Source organism: Acipenser ruthenus, unplaced genomic scaffold (genome assembly GCF_902713425.1).
Source record: "Acipenser ruthenus unplaced genomic scaffold, fAciRut3.2 maternal haplotype, whole genome shotgun sequence".
In the NCBI taxonomy this organism is placed as follows: domain Eukaryota; kingdom Metazoa; phylum Chordata; class Actinopteri; order Acipenseriformes; family Acipenseridae; genus Acipenser; species Acipenser ruthenus.
Window position 1 is genome coordinate 27,501 of NW_026708150.1, and position 12,500 is coordinate 40,000.

General features: G+C 44.5%; 2 protein-coding genes across 3 annotated transcripts; one reads left to right on the forward strand and one right to left on the reverse strand.

The window, feature by feature from the left end:
• The first annotated feature begins 499 nt into the window (after positions 1 to 499).
• On the forward strand, positions 500 to 3,072 carry LOC117969951 (transcription factor HES-7.1-A-like). 2 transcript variants are annotated; one of them, XM_034917899.2, is made up of 3 exons: positions 518 to 611; positions 731 to 826; positions 1,676 to 3,072. In XM_034917899.2, exons 1-3 carry the CDS (start codon positions 543 to 545, stop codon positions 2,267 to 2,269), a joined length of 759 nt encoding a protein of 252 aa, XP_034773790.2. In that variant the 5' UTR covers positions 518 to 542; the 3' UTR covers positions 2,270 to 3,072. The 2 variants fall into 2 exon arrangements, with proteins under 2 accessions (XP_058876038.1, XP_034773790.2); XM_059020055.1 differs by having other exon boundaries at positions 500 to 826.
• Positions 3,073 to 7,172: 4,100 nt separating this feature from the next.
• Positions 7,173 to 11,579, reverse strand: LOC117404563 (F-box/LRR-repeat protein 12-like). Its single transcript, XM_034007454.3, has 4 exons — positions 11,422 to 11,579; positions 9,956 to 10,031; positions 9,176 to 9,544; positions 7,173 to 8,816 (listed from the first exon to the last, which is right to left on the reverse strand). The coding sequence occupies exons 1-4, from the start codon at positions 11,520 to 11,522 to the stop codon at positions 8,340 to 8,342; spliced, it is 1,023 nt and encodes a 340-aa protein (XP_033863345.3). The 5' UTR covers positions 11,523 to 11,579; the 3' UTR covers positions 7,173 to 8,339.
• Between the last annotated feature and the right edge of the window lie 921 nt (positions 11,580 to 12,500).

The window sequence follows — 12,500 nt, forward strand, 5'->3', positions numbered from 1 at the left end:
GGCGTGGGAGCGCGGCGTGCAAGTTTATGGCCGTGTGTTATTATCAGGGCTGTTAATTCATTACGCGTTGAACCCACGGCAGCCGGGCACACACCTTACCCGCGCTGCCTGTCATATTTCACACAAACACAATGCGCGCACTTCAAAGGAACCGCCGCTGACACGTCATAAAAACCGAAAAGGTGACGACGGGACGCTCGAACTTTCCCAAGCTGACAGCCACGAGAGCAGTTGTGAGCCATACGGGGGGTGGGGGGTTACAGGGCTACAGTAAAGAGAGGTGGGCGTGGTTACAGGGCTACAGTAAAGAGAGGTGGGCGTGGTTACAGGGTTACAGCAAAGAGAGGTGGGCGTGGTTACAGGGCTACAGCAAAGAGAGGTGGGCGTGGTTAGAGGGCTACAGTAGCCATACAGAGCTAGAGGGGCGGGGCAGTTCCGCGGGAAAGGGGAGGGGACTCACCAGTCTCTATAAATACTGGGTTTGCGCTCCAAAAGAACATTCATTGATAAAGATTTGATAAAAGTTCCTGACCGAATTGATTATGAAATTGACGGGCAACATGAAATTAACAGGAGTTACGCAGATCGAGGACCGGAAGCAGCACAAAAAGGTAAAATGAATTCTATTTTAAAAAAAAAGAAAAAAAACTCTTCAAAATCTCCAAAGGGATATTTAATCATTAGAACTGATTTTCAGACGCTAAAAACCTTTTTTTTTTTTCTTCTCCAGCTCCTAAAGCCGCTGATTGAGAAACGGAGGCGGGAGAGAATGAACCACAGCCTGGAGTCTTTGAGAATACTGCTGCTGGAAAACGCGCAGATGAAGGTAAGCCTGTTATTATTTATTGATGTATTTATGGGCAGCAGTGTGGAGTAGTGGTCAGGGCTCTGGACTCTTGACCGGAGGGTCGTGGGTTCAATCCCAGGTGGGGGACACTGCTGCTGTACCCTTGAGCAAGGTACTTTACCTAGATTGTTCCAGTAAAAACCCAACTGTATAAATGGGTAATTGTATGTAAAAATAATGTGATATCTTGTAACAATTGTAAGTCGCCCTGGATAAGGGCGTCTGCTAAGAAATAAATAATAATATTTATTAGCACTTGTGTGAGTCGCCTGGGATACATAAATAATATAACAGACAGGCAGTTTGATAGACAGCCAGCCAGAGAGCTATCATTCAGGACCCGTTGAAGAAACAAGTTTATTTATTTATTTATTTTGTGATATTTTTTTTTTTCTGAGAATGGTTGTTTCTACAGAAAGGAAATGCATTCAGTATGTTATATAAAATACATAAATAAACCTCGCTAGAATACAAATATTGGAGTGTGGAGTGTGGAGTAGTGGTCAGGGCTCTGGACTCTTGACCGGAGGGTCGTGGGTTCAATCCCAGGTGGGGGACACTGCTGCTGTACCCTTGAGCAAGGTACTTTACCTAGATTGCTCCAGTAAAAACCCAACTGTATAAATGGGTAATTGTATGTAAAAATAATGTGATATCTTGTAAGTCGCCCTGGATAAGGGCGTCTGCTAAGAAAGAAATTATTATTATTATTATATAAATAAGAGGCGACTTGTTTCAAAGTTTAAACAGCATTTTTTTTTATTTTTTGGGAGAGGTTTCTGCGCGTTAACCTAACCTGGGTCTCTGCTCTTTTTCTTCTGCCGACAGAAATTAACCAACCCCAAAGTGGAAAAAGCGGAGATTCTGGAGAGCGCGGTCGCGTTTCTGCGGAGAGAACGTGCCTGCGACGGCGCGGAGCAGCGCCAGCGGCTGCGTCAGGTTGCTAGGGACGCCACCGAATCCCAACGCGGTTACCACGACGGCTTCCAAGACTGCCTCACTCGGACGGCCAGCTTCCTGCGGCAAGCGTGCAGCCAAACATCCGAAACCCAGCGCTGCACGGGACCGACACTGGCAGCCAGTTTCTCCCAGTATATGACGCACCACACCCAGTCTAGGAACTCGGCCGGGCGGCAGCTTTACTCCTCCCCTGAAACCTCTCCGGTGGAGACCGCAGCGGCACCTGAGCCGTCCGCACGCCGGCTGCAGCGCTTGGTGACCGGTTGGGGCACTAGCGGTGTCTCGCTGACCCCTGCCGCTTCCTCCCCTCCACAAAAACAGCGGAGAACCGGAGCCACACGCCCGCGCAGTGGGGAGAGGGCACCGCTGGCTTTCAGGCACCCCAACGCGGTCTCCTGCGCGCCTATGAGCTCCAAAATCGGCCACAGCCACTCCAACGCAGTGTGGCGACCCTGGCCATAAAACTGGCGTGTCAGCCTAACGCATATTGACCCTGTTAATCCTAATATATATATATATATGGAAGAAATGTGTATACTGTTGTTATATAGCATGCATGTTACCTTAGGGGTTAAAAAAAACCGAAGTGAATTTCTGAATTGTAACTAGTTAATATATAGACGTATCAACGCAATGGTGTATAGCCGAGCGAAGCTCTACGGTATTAGAAGCCACGTGCTTTAACATTGTAAATAACACAGAGAAATACATATTTATATTTTCATATTCAACCTTTTAATGCCATGCCTTGTTATGTGAGGGTCTGGAACCAACTCCCCAGTAATGTTGTTGAAGCTGACACCCTGGGATCCTTCAAGAAGCTGCTTGATGAGATTCTGGGATCAATAAGCTACTAACAACCAAACGAGCAAGATGGGCTGAATGGAGCCTCCTCTCGTTTGTAAACTTTCTTATGATCTTAGGTATTGTGCCGCGATCCAACCCCGCGCGTTCGGGGTCTCTTGGGGGCAGATTAATCATTTCTGTATTTTTTTTTTTTAAATAGTTGTATAACTGTGTATTTTGTATAGCGGAGAATGCCGAGAGAGAATAGCTGCATACAAGATCGAATTGTAAATATAGAAACGTACATAAGATTTATGAAGTGCATTGAAACGCAGCTCAGTGCAATGTATTTTGTGTATGTGTACATGTATATATCTATATCTATATCTATAGAACACATTTCCTTCAGCACAAATATTTATTAATATTTTATATATTTCAAGGGATATACATATATTTTTGAATAAAATTCTTTATAAAAAAAATATCGAATCTAGAGTTGATGTTTGTTTCGAAATCTATCACATCCATCGATCTGTCTATCTCACTATCTATCACATCCATCGATCTGTCTATCTATCTATCTATCACATCCATCGATCTGTCTATCTATCTATCACATCCATCGATCTGTCTATCTCACTATCTATCACATCCATCGATCTGTCTATCTATCTATCACATCCATCGATCTGTCTATCTATCTATCTATCACATCCATCGATCTGTCTATCTATCTATCACATCCATCGATCTGTCTATCTCACTATCTATCACATCCATCGATCTGTCTATCTCACTATCTATCACATCCATCGATCTGTCTATCTCACTATCTATCACATCCATCGATCTGTCTATCTCACTATCTATCACATCCATCGATCTGTCTATCTCACTATCTATCACATCCATCGATCTGTCTATCTCTCTATCTATCTATCTATCTATCTATCTATCTATCTGTCTCACTATCTATCTATCTATCTGTCTATCTATCTATATCTCTCTGTATCTCTCTATCTATCTATATCTGTAAATATCAATATCTGTCTATCTCTCTCTATCTATCTATCTATCTATCTATCTATCTATCTATCTATCTATCTATCTATCTATCTATCTATCTATCTATCTATCTAGATAGTCTGTGGCAGGCTGAATTGAGTTCCGGTATCATAACACTCGCGTTTGATGCGCGCGTTTCGGAGATCAAAGGGGACCCGCGGGGAAGGAACTTCAAAGAGCAGTGGTCATTTTAAAGGGGACCCTGAGTCAATTCAGAAAATAAAGCCGACATATATATATATATATATATATATGTGTGTGTGTATGTGCGTGCGTGCGGGCGTGCGTGCGTGCGTGCGTGCGTGCGTGTGTATGTGTGTTATTTAGCAAAGGGGGGAAAAAAGGCAATCCTGAGATTCCTATTGATGAGAAACAACCGGCACAGCATTGTAATGTAAAGCGATCCTTTACGTGTGTGCCTGAGCCCTGAGCCAATTCAGAAAATAAACCCGCCATGTCTGCACTGCAATGTATGAATGCAACCAAGTGCGTGTCCTGCATTTCATATGCTGAAAACGCATTGTTTTAATACGCGCTTCCCTGTGCGAAGTTAAAGTGTGCGTGTGCGTGTGCGTGTGCGTGTGCGTGTGCGTGTGCGTGTATGTGTGTGTGTGTGTGTGTGTGTGTGTGTGTGTGGGAGGAGGGGTGAGGGGGAGGTTGTGTGATGAGGACACGAGCAGCTTCGCCTCCCGGGAGCTTTTCCGGCGTTTGTTTGTTTGATGTGAATGGGGAGCGCGTCTCACATGTTTTAGGGTCAGATAAGGCCACGCCCTGTCACTCAGACACGCGTTCCCTTGTCTCCATTAGCACCCCTTTGCACGCTCTGTCCAGGAAACAGCGCTTGAGAAGTGTGCGGAGGTGTTGGGAGAGATAGAGAGGTTTGTATTGCGTTAACAGGTAATAAAAGCGAGGAGAGGTGGGAGGGGGAGAGAGAGGTGAGGGAGAGAGGTGAGGGACAGAGAGAGAAGTGGGAGAGATAGAGAAGTGGGAGAGATAGAGAGGTGGGGGGGATCTGCGCGCTTTCCCAGGAGAACGCAGACCAGAAGCGGCTCCCACACTCACACGTCTCAGGGATTTTAGTTTTTTCTCTCTGTATTAAACACTCGTTTGTAGTCACCTCGAGGCTCGGTCCCATTTGATCTTTATACTGTGGGATAGAATCGGGAAAATTCTCGCTTCAAAATCAGCTCTCAAGACCAGCTTGTTCTCTCTCGCTTTCAATGCTCTTCAAGTCTGATATCTGTTATTAGCTGCTGTTTAAATTGCTATTTCAGGTTTTCCATCTTATTCGTATGATTCTGTATGACACACGCATCCACAATGTCTAGAATTCACATCCTAGCCTTGTATTTAATTGTATTATGCCTGTATTTAATGTATTTGCATTGTTTTGTACTGTTTGTATTTAATGGACTGGGCCAGGCTGTATTTCACTGTATTTAATGTATTTGCATTGTTTTGTACTGTTTGTATTTAATGGACTGTGCCAGGCTGTATTTCACTGTATTTAATGTATTTGCATTGTTTTGTACTGTTTGTATTTAATGGACTGTGCCAGGCTGTATTTCACTGTATTTAATGTATTTGCATTGTTTTGTACTGTTTGTATTTAATGGACTGTGCCAGGCTGTATTTCACTGTATTTCATGTATTTGCATTGTTTTGTACTGTTTGTATTTAATGGACTGTGCCAGGCTGTATCTCACTGTATTTAATGTATTATGCATTGTTCCTCGCTATCTTGTAAAGCACTTTGTGATGATGGTCCACTACGAAAGGCGCTATATAAAATAAATATTGATTAATTGATTGATTGATTGATAATGCATATTTATACAACAGCGGTATTAAAAAACTGGAATTCACACAATTAATACACACACATTAAAAAAACTATAAACTATTTTGGAATAATCATATTAAGATGTTTTTTCTTCTCTTCAAATCGTCATGTGCACGATTTAATATTATTATTATTATTACATTAAAATTATTATTATTATTATTATTTAAAAAAAAGATTTTGAATCTCATCAGCTGGCTTGCAGCTGTATTTAATTTTTTTAAAACCTTTCGGTTGAATTGTAATTGGCGTTTAAAACCATATAATAGCACGATTCTCTACAGATCATATAATGAGAAGCGTGCGGGGGTAACAAACCGCATTTAGGCATTATTCCAGCTGTATGATGCTATTGTGTTGTCTTCTATATGAGCGTACCTAACTCTCCCCTGTAGCCTGCGCCCCGTGTTTCTGTCTGAGTGCGCGAGTGTTGGCGTGGGAGCGCGGCGTGCAAGTTTATGGCCGTGTGTTATTATCAGGGCTGTTAATTCATTACGCGTTGAACCCACGGCAGCCGGGCACACACCTTACCCGCGCTGCCTGTCATATTTCACACAAGCGCAATGCGCGCACTTCAAAGGAACCGCCGCTGACACGTCATAAAGTCCGAAAAGGTGACGACGGGACGCTCGAACTTTCCCAGGCTGACGTGGGCAGCAGGTCGCGTTCTGAGCCACACCTGGCGGGGCGAGTGCAGATGTGTGGAACACCTCAAGACTGCTGAATCCTACCCTTTATGTACGCATTCGTGTGTGAAAAAATATGCATCACCCTATAGAATGAACTGATTCTGCTTCATAAAGCGGAGTGAAACCTGCTGGATAATGTTACCTTGTTAACATATTGAACCGCACACCGCTTTGGAGTTTTACAGATACTTCACGACAAAACTGACAATGTGACATTTCTGAAATCTAACATGAAATACTACTGTCCTACTATTATGGCTTCCGGTAGACTATTTTTTTTTTAATTTTTTTTTTTTTAAGGGAGATCATTTTTCTAGTTTCTTTGATTACATGACATGTCAAATAAAAGATCTAAATTATGGAACCAATGCTGTTAGGAAACAAAAGGAATGTGAACTTATTTTCAAACTCGGCACTTCGGAGCCATTTGGAATGAACATTCTGTTCTGAGGTCATCATCTTCATCATCATCATCATCATCATCTTCATCATCAACATCATCTTCATCATCATCATCATCATTCTGGAATTTTGTTTAAAGACTACTTGTTTATTTTTTTTATCAACTTTAAAGCACTGTGGTTTTTTGTATTCAGACGATGAAGGACTTGTAGTCCGAAACGTCCTGATAATTGATTTGTAATCAATTATTCTACCTTTTTAAGTGCCTGAAATATCCTTTTTTTATTGATCATTTTGGTACACAGCAGTTTTCCTTTTTCTCAAACTATATATATATATATAGAGAGAGAGAGAGAGAGAGAGAGAGAGAGAGAGAGAGAGAGAGAGAGAGAGAGAGAGAGAGAGAGAGAGAGAGAGAGAGAGAGACTGGGTGAGTCAGGGGTCAACGCACAGTGATAGGCTGGGAGGGACAGAGAGAGAGAGAGAGAGAGAGAGAGAGAGAGAGAGAGAGAGATCCTAAAATTGTCGCCTCTCAAACATAAGAAATAAAATAGTTAAAAATAAAACATCACACGAATTATATATCAATAGTATTTTATTTGGCTGCAATATTACGGCACTTTATAATTTATATATCAATCAAAAATCAATACAAAACGATACAGCTTCAAGTATCATTGAACTGTAATGCAATTCAATGCATTGGATCAGACTGCTGTGCAACGCGAGTCTGACTCCCATCCCTGTAGGCATCCTTCACCGAGCAGTAAAATGACATCACAAGCACCTGAGAGAGACTTCAACAGAAACACTAAGGATGAGAGAATGAAATCTATATATCAAATCTGACTAGGAATGGATCAAGCTGCTACGCAACGCGAGTCTGACTCCCATCCCTGTAGACGTCCTTCACCGAGCAGTAAAATGACATCACAAGCACCTGAGAGAGACTTCAACAGAAACACTAAGGATGAGAGAATGAAATCTATATATCAAATCTGCCTAGGAATGGATCAAGCCGCTACGCAACGCGAGTCTGACTCCCATCCCTAGTGTAAACATTAAGGAGACGACAATGCAAAAAAATTAAAAATTTTAAAAAAAATAAAACTATTCTACTAAACTAAACGAACAGGAGTGGATCATAATGATATGCAACCACCCCTTAAACAGTAAGACGTACTAACAATAATAATAATAATAATAATAATAATAATAATAATAATAATTATGAGTCATTTAGCAGACGCTTTTATCCAAAGCGACTTACAGAGACTAGTCCAGGGGTTCTCAAACCCCGGTCTTGGGGACCCCCTGTGTCTGCTGGGGTGTTCATTCCAACCAAGCTCTTAATTACTGAACTAGACCCTTAATTAAACTAATAATGTGATTAATTAGACCTCTGTACTTGTTTTCAGCTCTTAAACAGTTGAAGTTCAAGTTACTTCTCAAGTGTTAGAGCTAACTTGAAATATGCAGCTGTTTAAGAGCTGAAAACAATGACAAAGGTCTAATTAAGCAAATGATCCGTTCAATTAGGGGTCTAGTTCAGTAATTGAGAGCTCGGTTGGGATGGAAACCGGCACACAGGGGGTCCCCCGGATCGGAGTTGGGAACCCCTGGATTAGGGGGTGACCTATAGATTACTGCTGCTGCTGCAGAGTCACTTACAGTAATTATAATAGGACCTCAGTGAAGAGGCAAATGAAAAGAGCAATTCATTGGAAAGACATGATAAAGACTGTCATCTGCTTGTGCCCCATGGAGTCAGTACCAGGGGGGAGGGATAGGGGGCGCTGGTGACCAGGCACCCCGGCAGCCCCTCCCTCACCTTGCCGATCGCCTCTGGACCCCCGAAATCGCTCTGGCTCAGGCGGAGGGTCCTGAGAGCGGGAAGGGGGCGACAGGCTGCGACGATGACCTCGGGGTTCAGCAGCCCCTCCCCCTCGCCGTTGCCACGGCAACGCTCCAAGCTCAGGGTCTCCAGCTCTGGGAGCTGGGAGATGCAGCCCAGCCCGGCCCCCGTCAAGGAGGGGAGACCCGAGAGCTGCAGGGCCCTCAGCTTCCTCATGTGGCGCCCCACAAAGTGCAGGACGGTCTCCGACACGCCACAGCCGTGCAGCTCCAGACGGGACAGCTGGGCCAGGCTCTCCGCGCTGTCCCCGATCCCCAGGTCCGTCACGCGGTAGGTACCAGACAGAACCAGCGTCTTCAGAGAGACCTGGGGGAGGGGGAGGAAGCTGTTAACATGTCCAGTCGACCCTGTCTCTTATATCAGTTAATAATGTCGCACAGCAGTTTGATCCATTCCAGGTTTTACCACCAGCTTGATCAGCACCCAGTGTGTCTAGGCAACAAGCTCAGGTGTGTCTTATTGCTCTCAGTAAAACCAGGAACGGATCCTAAGCAATAGCAGCAGTTTGATCCATTCCTGGTTTCACTAGGAGTTTAATAATCAGACACACCTGAGATTGTTTCCTAGACACACTGGGGGCTGATCAAGCTGGTGGTAAAACCTGGAATGGATCACACTGCTGTGCAACGGGAGTCTCACCCCCATCCCTGAAGCTGCAGTCTTACCTGGGAGGCGAGGGATTTGAGGTGGGAGTCGCAGAAGGACGGCACGTTCCTCAGGACGAGAGTCTCCAGCCCCGTCCTGACGCTTCCCTGTGGAGCGGCTCGGAAGAACAGGGGCGGGACCTCACAGCGGCACATCCCCAGGGCCCGCAGAGAAGCCGGGAGCTGGTGGTGGCTGCCCAGCCCCTTGAGGTCCTCCTGGGTGAGGGAGAGGAGTCGCAGCCGGGGGCAGCGCTGGCTCAGGGCCCGCAGCAGGGCTGGGGAGAGGAGCCCTTGCTTCCGGAGCGAGCCCAGCTGCCCTCGCAGGCTCAGAGAGAGCAGCCCGCTGCCCAGGTACCGGCGCAGCAGCAGCCACAGCACCTTGGAGGAGACCTGGGGGAATCGGACCAGCTCTGAGCTCAGGCTTACTTTGTCTATATGCATTGCTAGCTTAGCATTACAAAAATCAATAACAATAATAATAATAATAATAATAATAATAATAATAATAATAATAATAATACTGTTATTATTATTATTAATATTAATAATAATCCTGATAACTACAGTTACAACAACAATAATAATACTTTACTATTATTGATAATAATCATCATCATCATCATCATCTCAACAACACTGAGGCAGTGAAACACCTCCTCCCTCGCCCAACCTTAAGAGGGCGCTCACGAGCGCAAAGAGGCGCCAATCTGAACAAAACCAGTTGTATTACTATCCGCCCCGGCTATGGGGACTGCCCCCTGGAACTGCCCCTCGTTCTGTTTCGTGGAATATCCCACTCACCATGCTGTACCCACTCAGGTCCACGTGCACCCACAGCTTCTTGTCCTGGACAATCCTTCTCCACTTCTTGCAGACTCTGTAGAGAACGAACAATTTCATTAATTAATGAATCATTTAGCAGACGCTTTTATCCAAAGCGACTCACAGAGACTAGGGGGGTGAACTCTGCATCATCAACAACTGCTGCTGCTGCTGCAGAGTCACTTCCAATAGGAGCTCGTTTGTTTGACGTCTCATCCAAACGAACGATTTAATCGGGCATGCGTGCGGACGACCTCTGACCCTAACCATAACCAGCAGTGTGGTCAAGCCATTAATAAGTTGAGTCACATGACTTCCCTCTCCCGCACAGCTGCCTGATTCACTCCTCTTGAAACAAGGCAAAGAGCACAAGGAACTTTAAATCTCTACAATGCATTAGTAAGACCTCACCTAGAATATTGTGTTCAGTTCTGGTCACCTCGTTACAAAAAGGATATTGCTGCTCTAGAAAGAGTGCAAAGAAGAGCAACCAGAATTATCCCGGGTTTAAAAGGCATGTCGTATGCAGACAGGCTCAAAGAATTGAATCTATTCAGTCTTGAACAAAGAAGACTACGCGGCGATCTGATTCAAGCATTCAAAATCCTAAAAGGTGTTGACAATGTCGACCCGGGGGACTTTTTCGACCTGAAAAAAGAAACAAGGACCAGGGGTCACAAATGGAGATTAGATAAAGGGGCATTCAGAACAGAAAATAGAAGGCACTTTTTTTACACAGAGAATCGTGAGGGTCTGGAACCAACTCCCCAGTAATGTTGTTGAAGCTGACACCCTGGGATCCTTAAGAAGCTGCTTGATGAGATTCTGGGATCAATAAGCTGCTAACAATCAAACGAGCAAGATGGGCCGAATGGCCTCGTTTGTAAACTTTCTTATGTTCTTATGTTCCTGCTTTTCGACCCACGACCCGCAGTGCATTCTGGTAAGTGTAGTCCTGCTGTGAAAGGTACCCGGGACAGGAAAAACATCCCTAACTGCTGTGCTGCACACGGAGTCATGCGGGAACCTCAGCTACAGTGCACATCACAGCTTGATAATAACCCTAATCAGGCGAGGGTGGATCGGGCTGGTTCACCGCTCAGAGTGAAGCGAGTGCGGCGGACACAGCGGCTCGGGTCTGCGTGGGTCGCTGTTCTGCACAGAGCGAAGAAAAAGCGATAATCAATAATCGAATGATCGGTTTGGGCGCAGCTCTCGCAGTAAACGCTAATAATGACATTGTATCGAGCGCCTCAAAGCACAGAAGTAGATTCATCATTATTATCATCATTATTATCATGCATATTGCTTTGTCGTGTATTATCATTACTGTTAAGTATTTTGAAAAGACAAAAACCAGGAGTTTTTGCACAACATACAAGTCCAATTACGGTACAAACACTTGCGGTGAGCCCAGAAGTAGCGTGCTAATGATGTCATTATACCTGCTTATTCGAAGAAGGTCTCTTACGCCGAGGCAGGATAAGATGTCTATTAAAATATTCTCGGGCAAATAATTCAGGGACAGACTCTCCGGTCCTTCCATTTTGTAAACAAAACGGAGTAGCGTGACGTCAGAAAGGCATTGCCCTGCTGGACACGTCACCGGTCCGCCTAAGCTACACTGCGCTGCGATTGGTCGGTTTTCAAGCAGTCGAATGTTTCTATTGGTCGTTTGCCCAATCAGTCAAAAGTTCTTGTCCCGCTATTGGTAAAAAAAAAGTTTTCGGAAAGCGGCGAAATATTTAAATAAATAAATAAATAAATGGCGAGTACATTTTTTTTTTTAGACAGATTGTAATACAAAGAAATATCGTGAGTATTTTTCATTTTATTTATTTATTTTTTAATTGATGTATTGTTTTTTTAAAACCATTTCTTTAGATCTCAGCAATGGAAACGAATTTAAATGCAAATTTACAAAGCAAATGTTTTTTGTTTTTTTTTACGCAAGATATTTGATAGTTAATTGCTGTAATACTGAAACAATGCGACCCAACATCCGTACAGCCCAGCGCTTAGACACTGCAGCCCTAGCCCGCCATATCGGCTCCGCGCAGTTCATAGCTCGCTATAGATGCTGACTCTGTGTGTGGAGCCGGAATGGCGCCGGGTTCAAACCCGTAACTCTGTACAGCGCAGTTCAGTGTTATCCTGTGCAAGATCACTTTTAAGGATTGCTTCATGAAAGCGGTACAGGGCAACGCGTGTTGCATTAGCATGACGTGTTGGAATGTGTCGCGTTGGTGGTTCAGTGGTAGAATTCTGTGTGTGTGTGTGTGTGTGTGTGTGTGTGTGTGTGTGTGTGTGTGTGTGTGTGTGTGTGTGTGTGTGTGTGTGTGTGTGTGTGTGTGTGTGTGTGTGTGTGTGTGTGTGTGTGTGTGTGTGTGTGTGTGTGTGTGTGTGTGTGTGTGTGTGTGTGTGTGTGTGTGTGTGTGTGTGGGCAGCAGTGTGGAGTAGTGGTTCCGGTTCTGGACCCTTGACTGGAGGGTTGTGGGTTCAATCCCAGGTGGGGGGGGACACT

Coding starts and splice junctions, on each gene's coding strand:
- LOC117969951 (XM_059020055.1), top strand. CDS start 617: ATGAATTCTATTTTAAAAAAAAAGAAAAAAAACTCTTCAAAATCTCCA. Junction 827..1,675: donor TGGAAAACGCGCAGATGAAG/GTAAGCCTGTTA, acceptor TTCTGCCGACAG/AAATTAACCAACCCCAAAGT.
- LOC117404563 (XM_034007454.3), bottom strand. CDS start 11,522: ATGGAAGGACCGGAGAGTCTGTCCCTGAATTATTTGCCCGAGAATATT. Junction 10,032..11,421: donor GACCTTCTTCGAATAAGCAG/GTATAATGACAT, acceptor CGTTCTCTACAG/AGTCTGCAAGAAGTGGAGAA. Junction 9,545..9,955: donor ACCTGAGTGGGTACAGCATG/GTGAGTGGGATA, acceptor CGATTCCCCCAG/GTCTCCTCCAAGGTGCTGTG.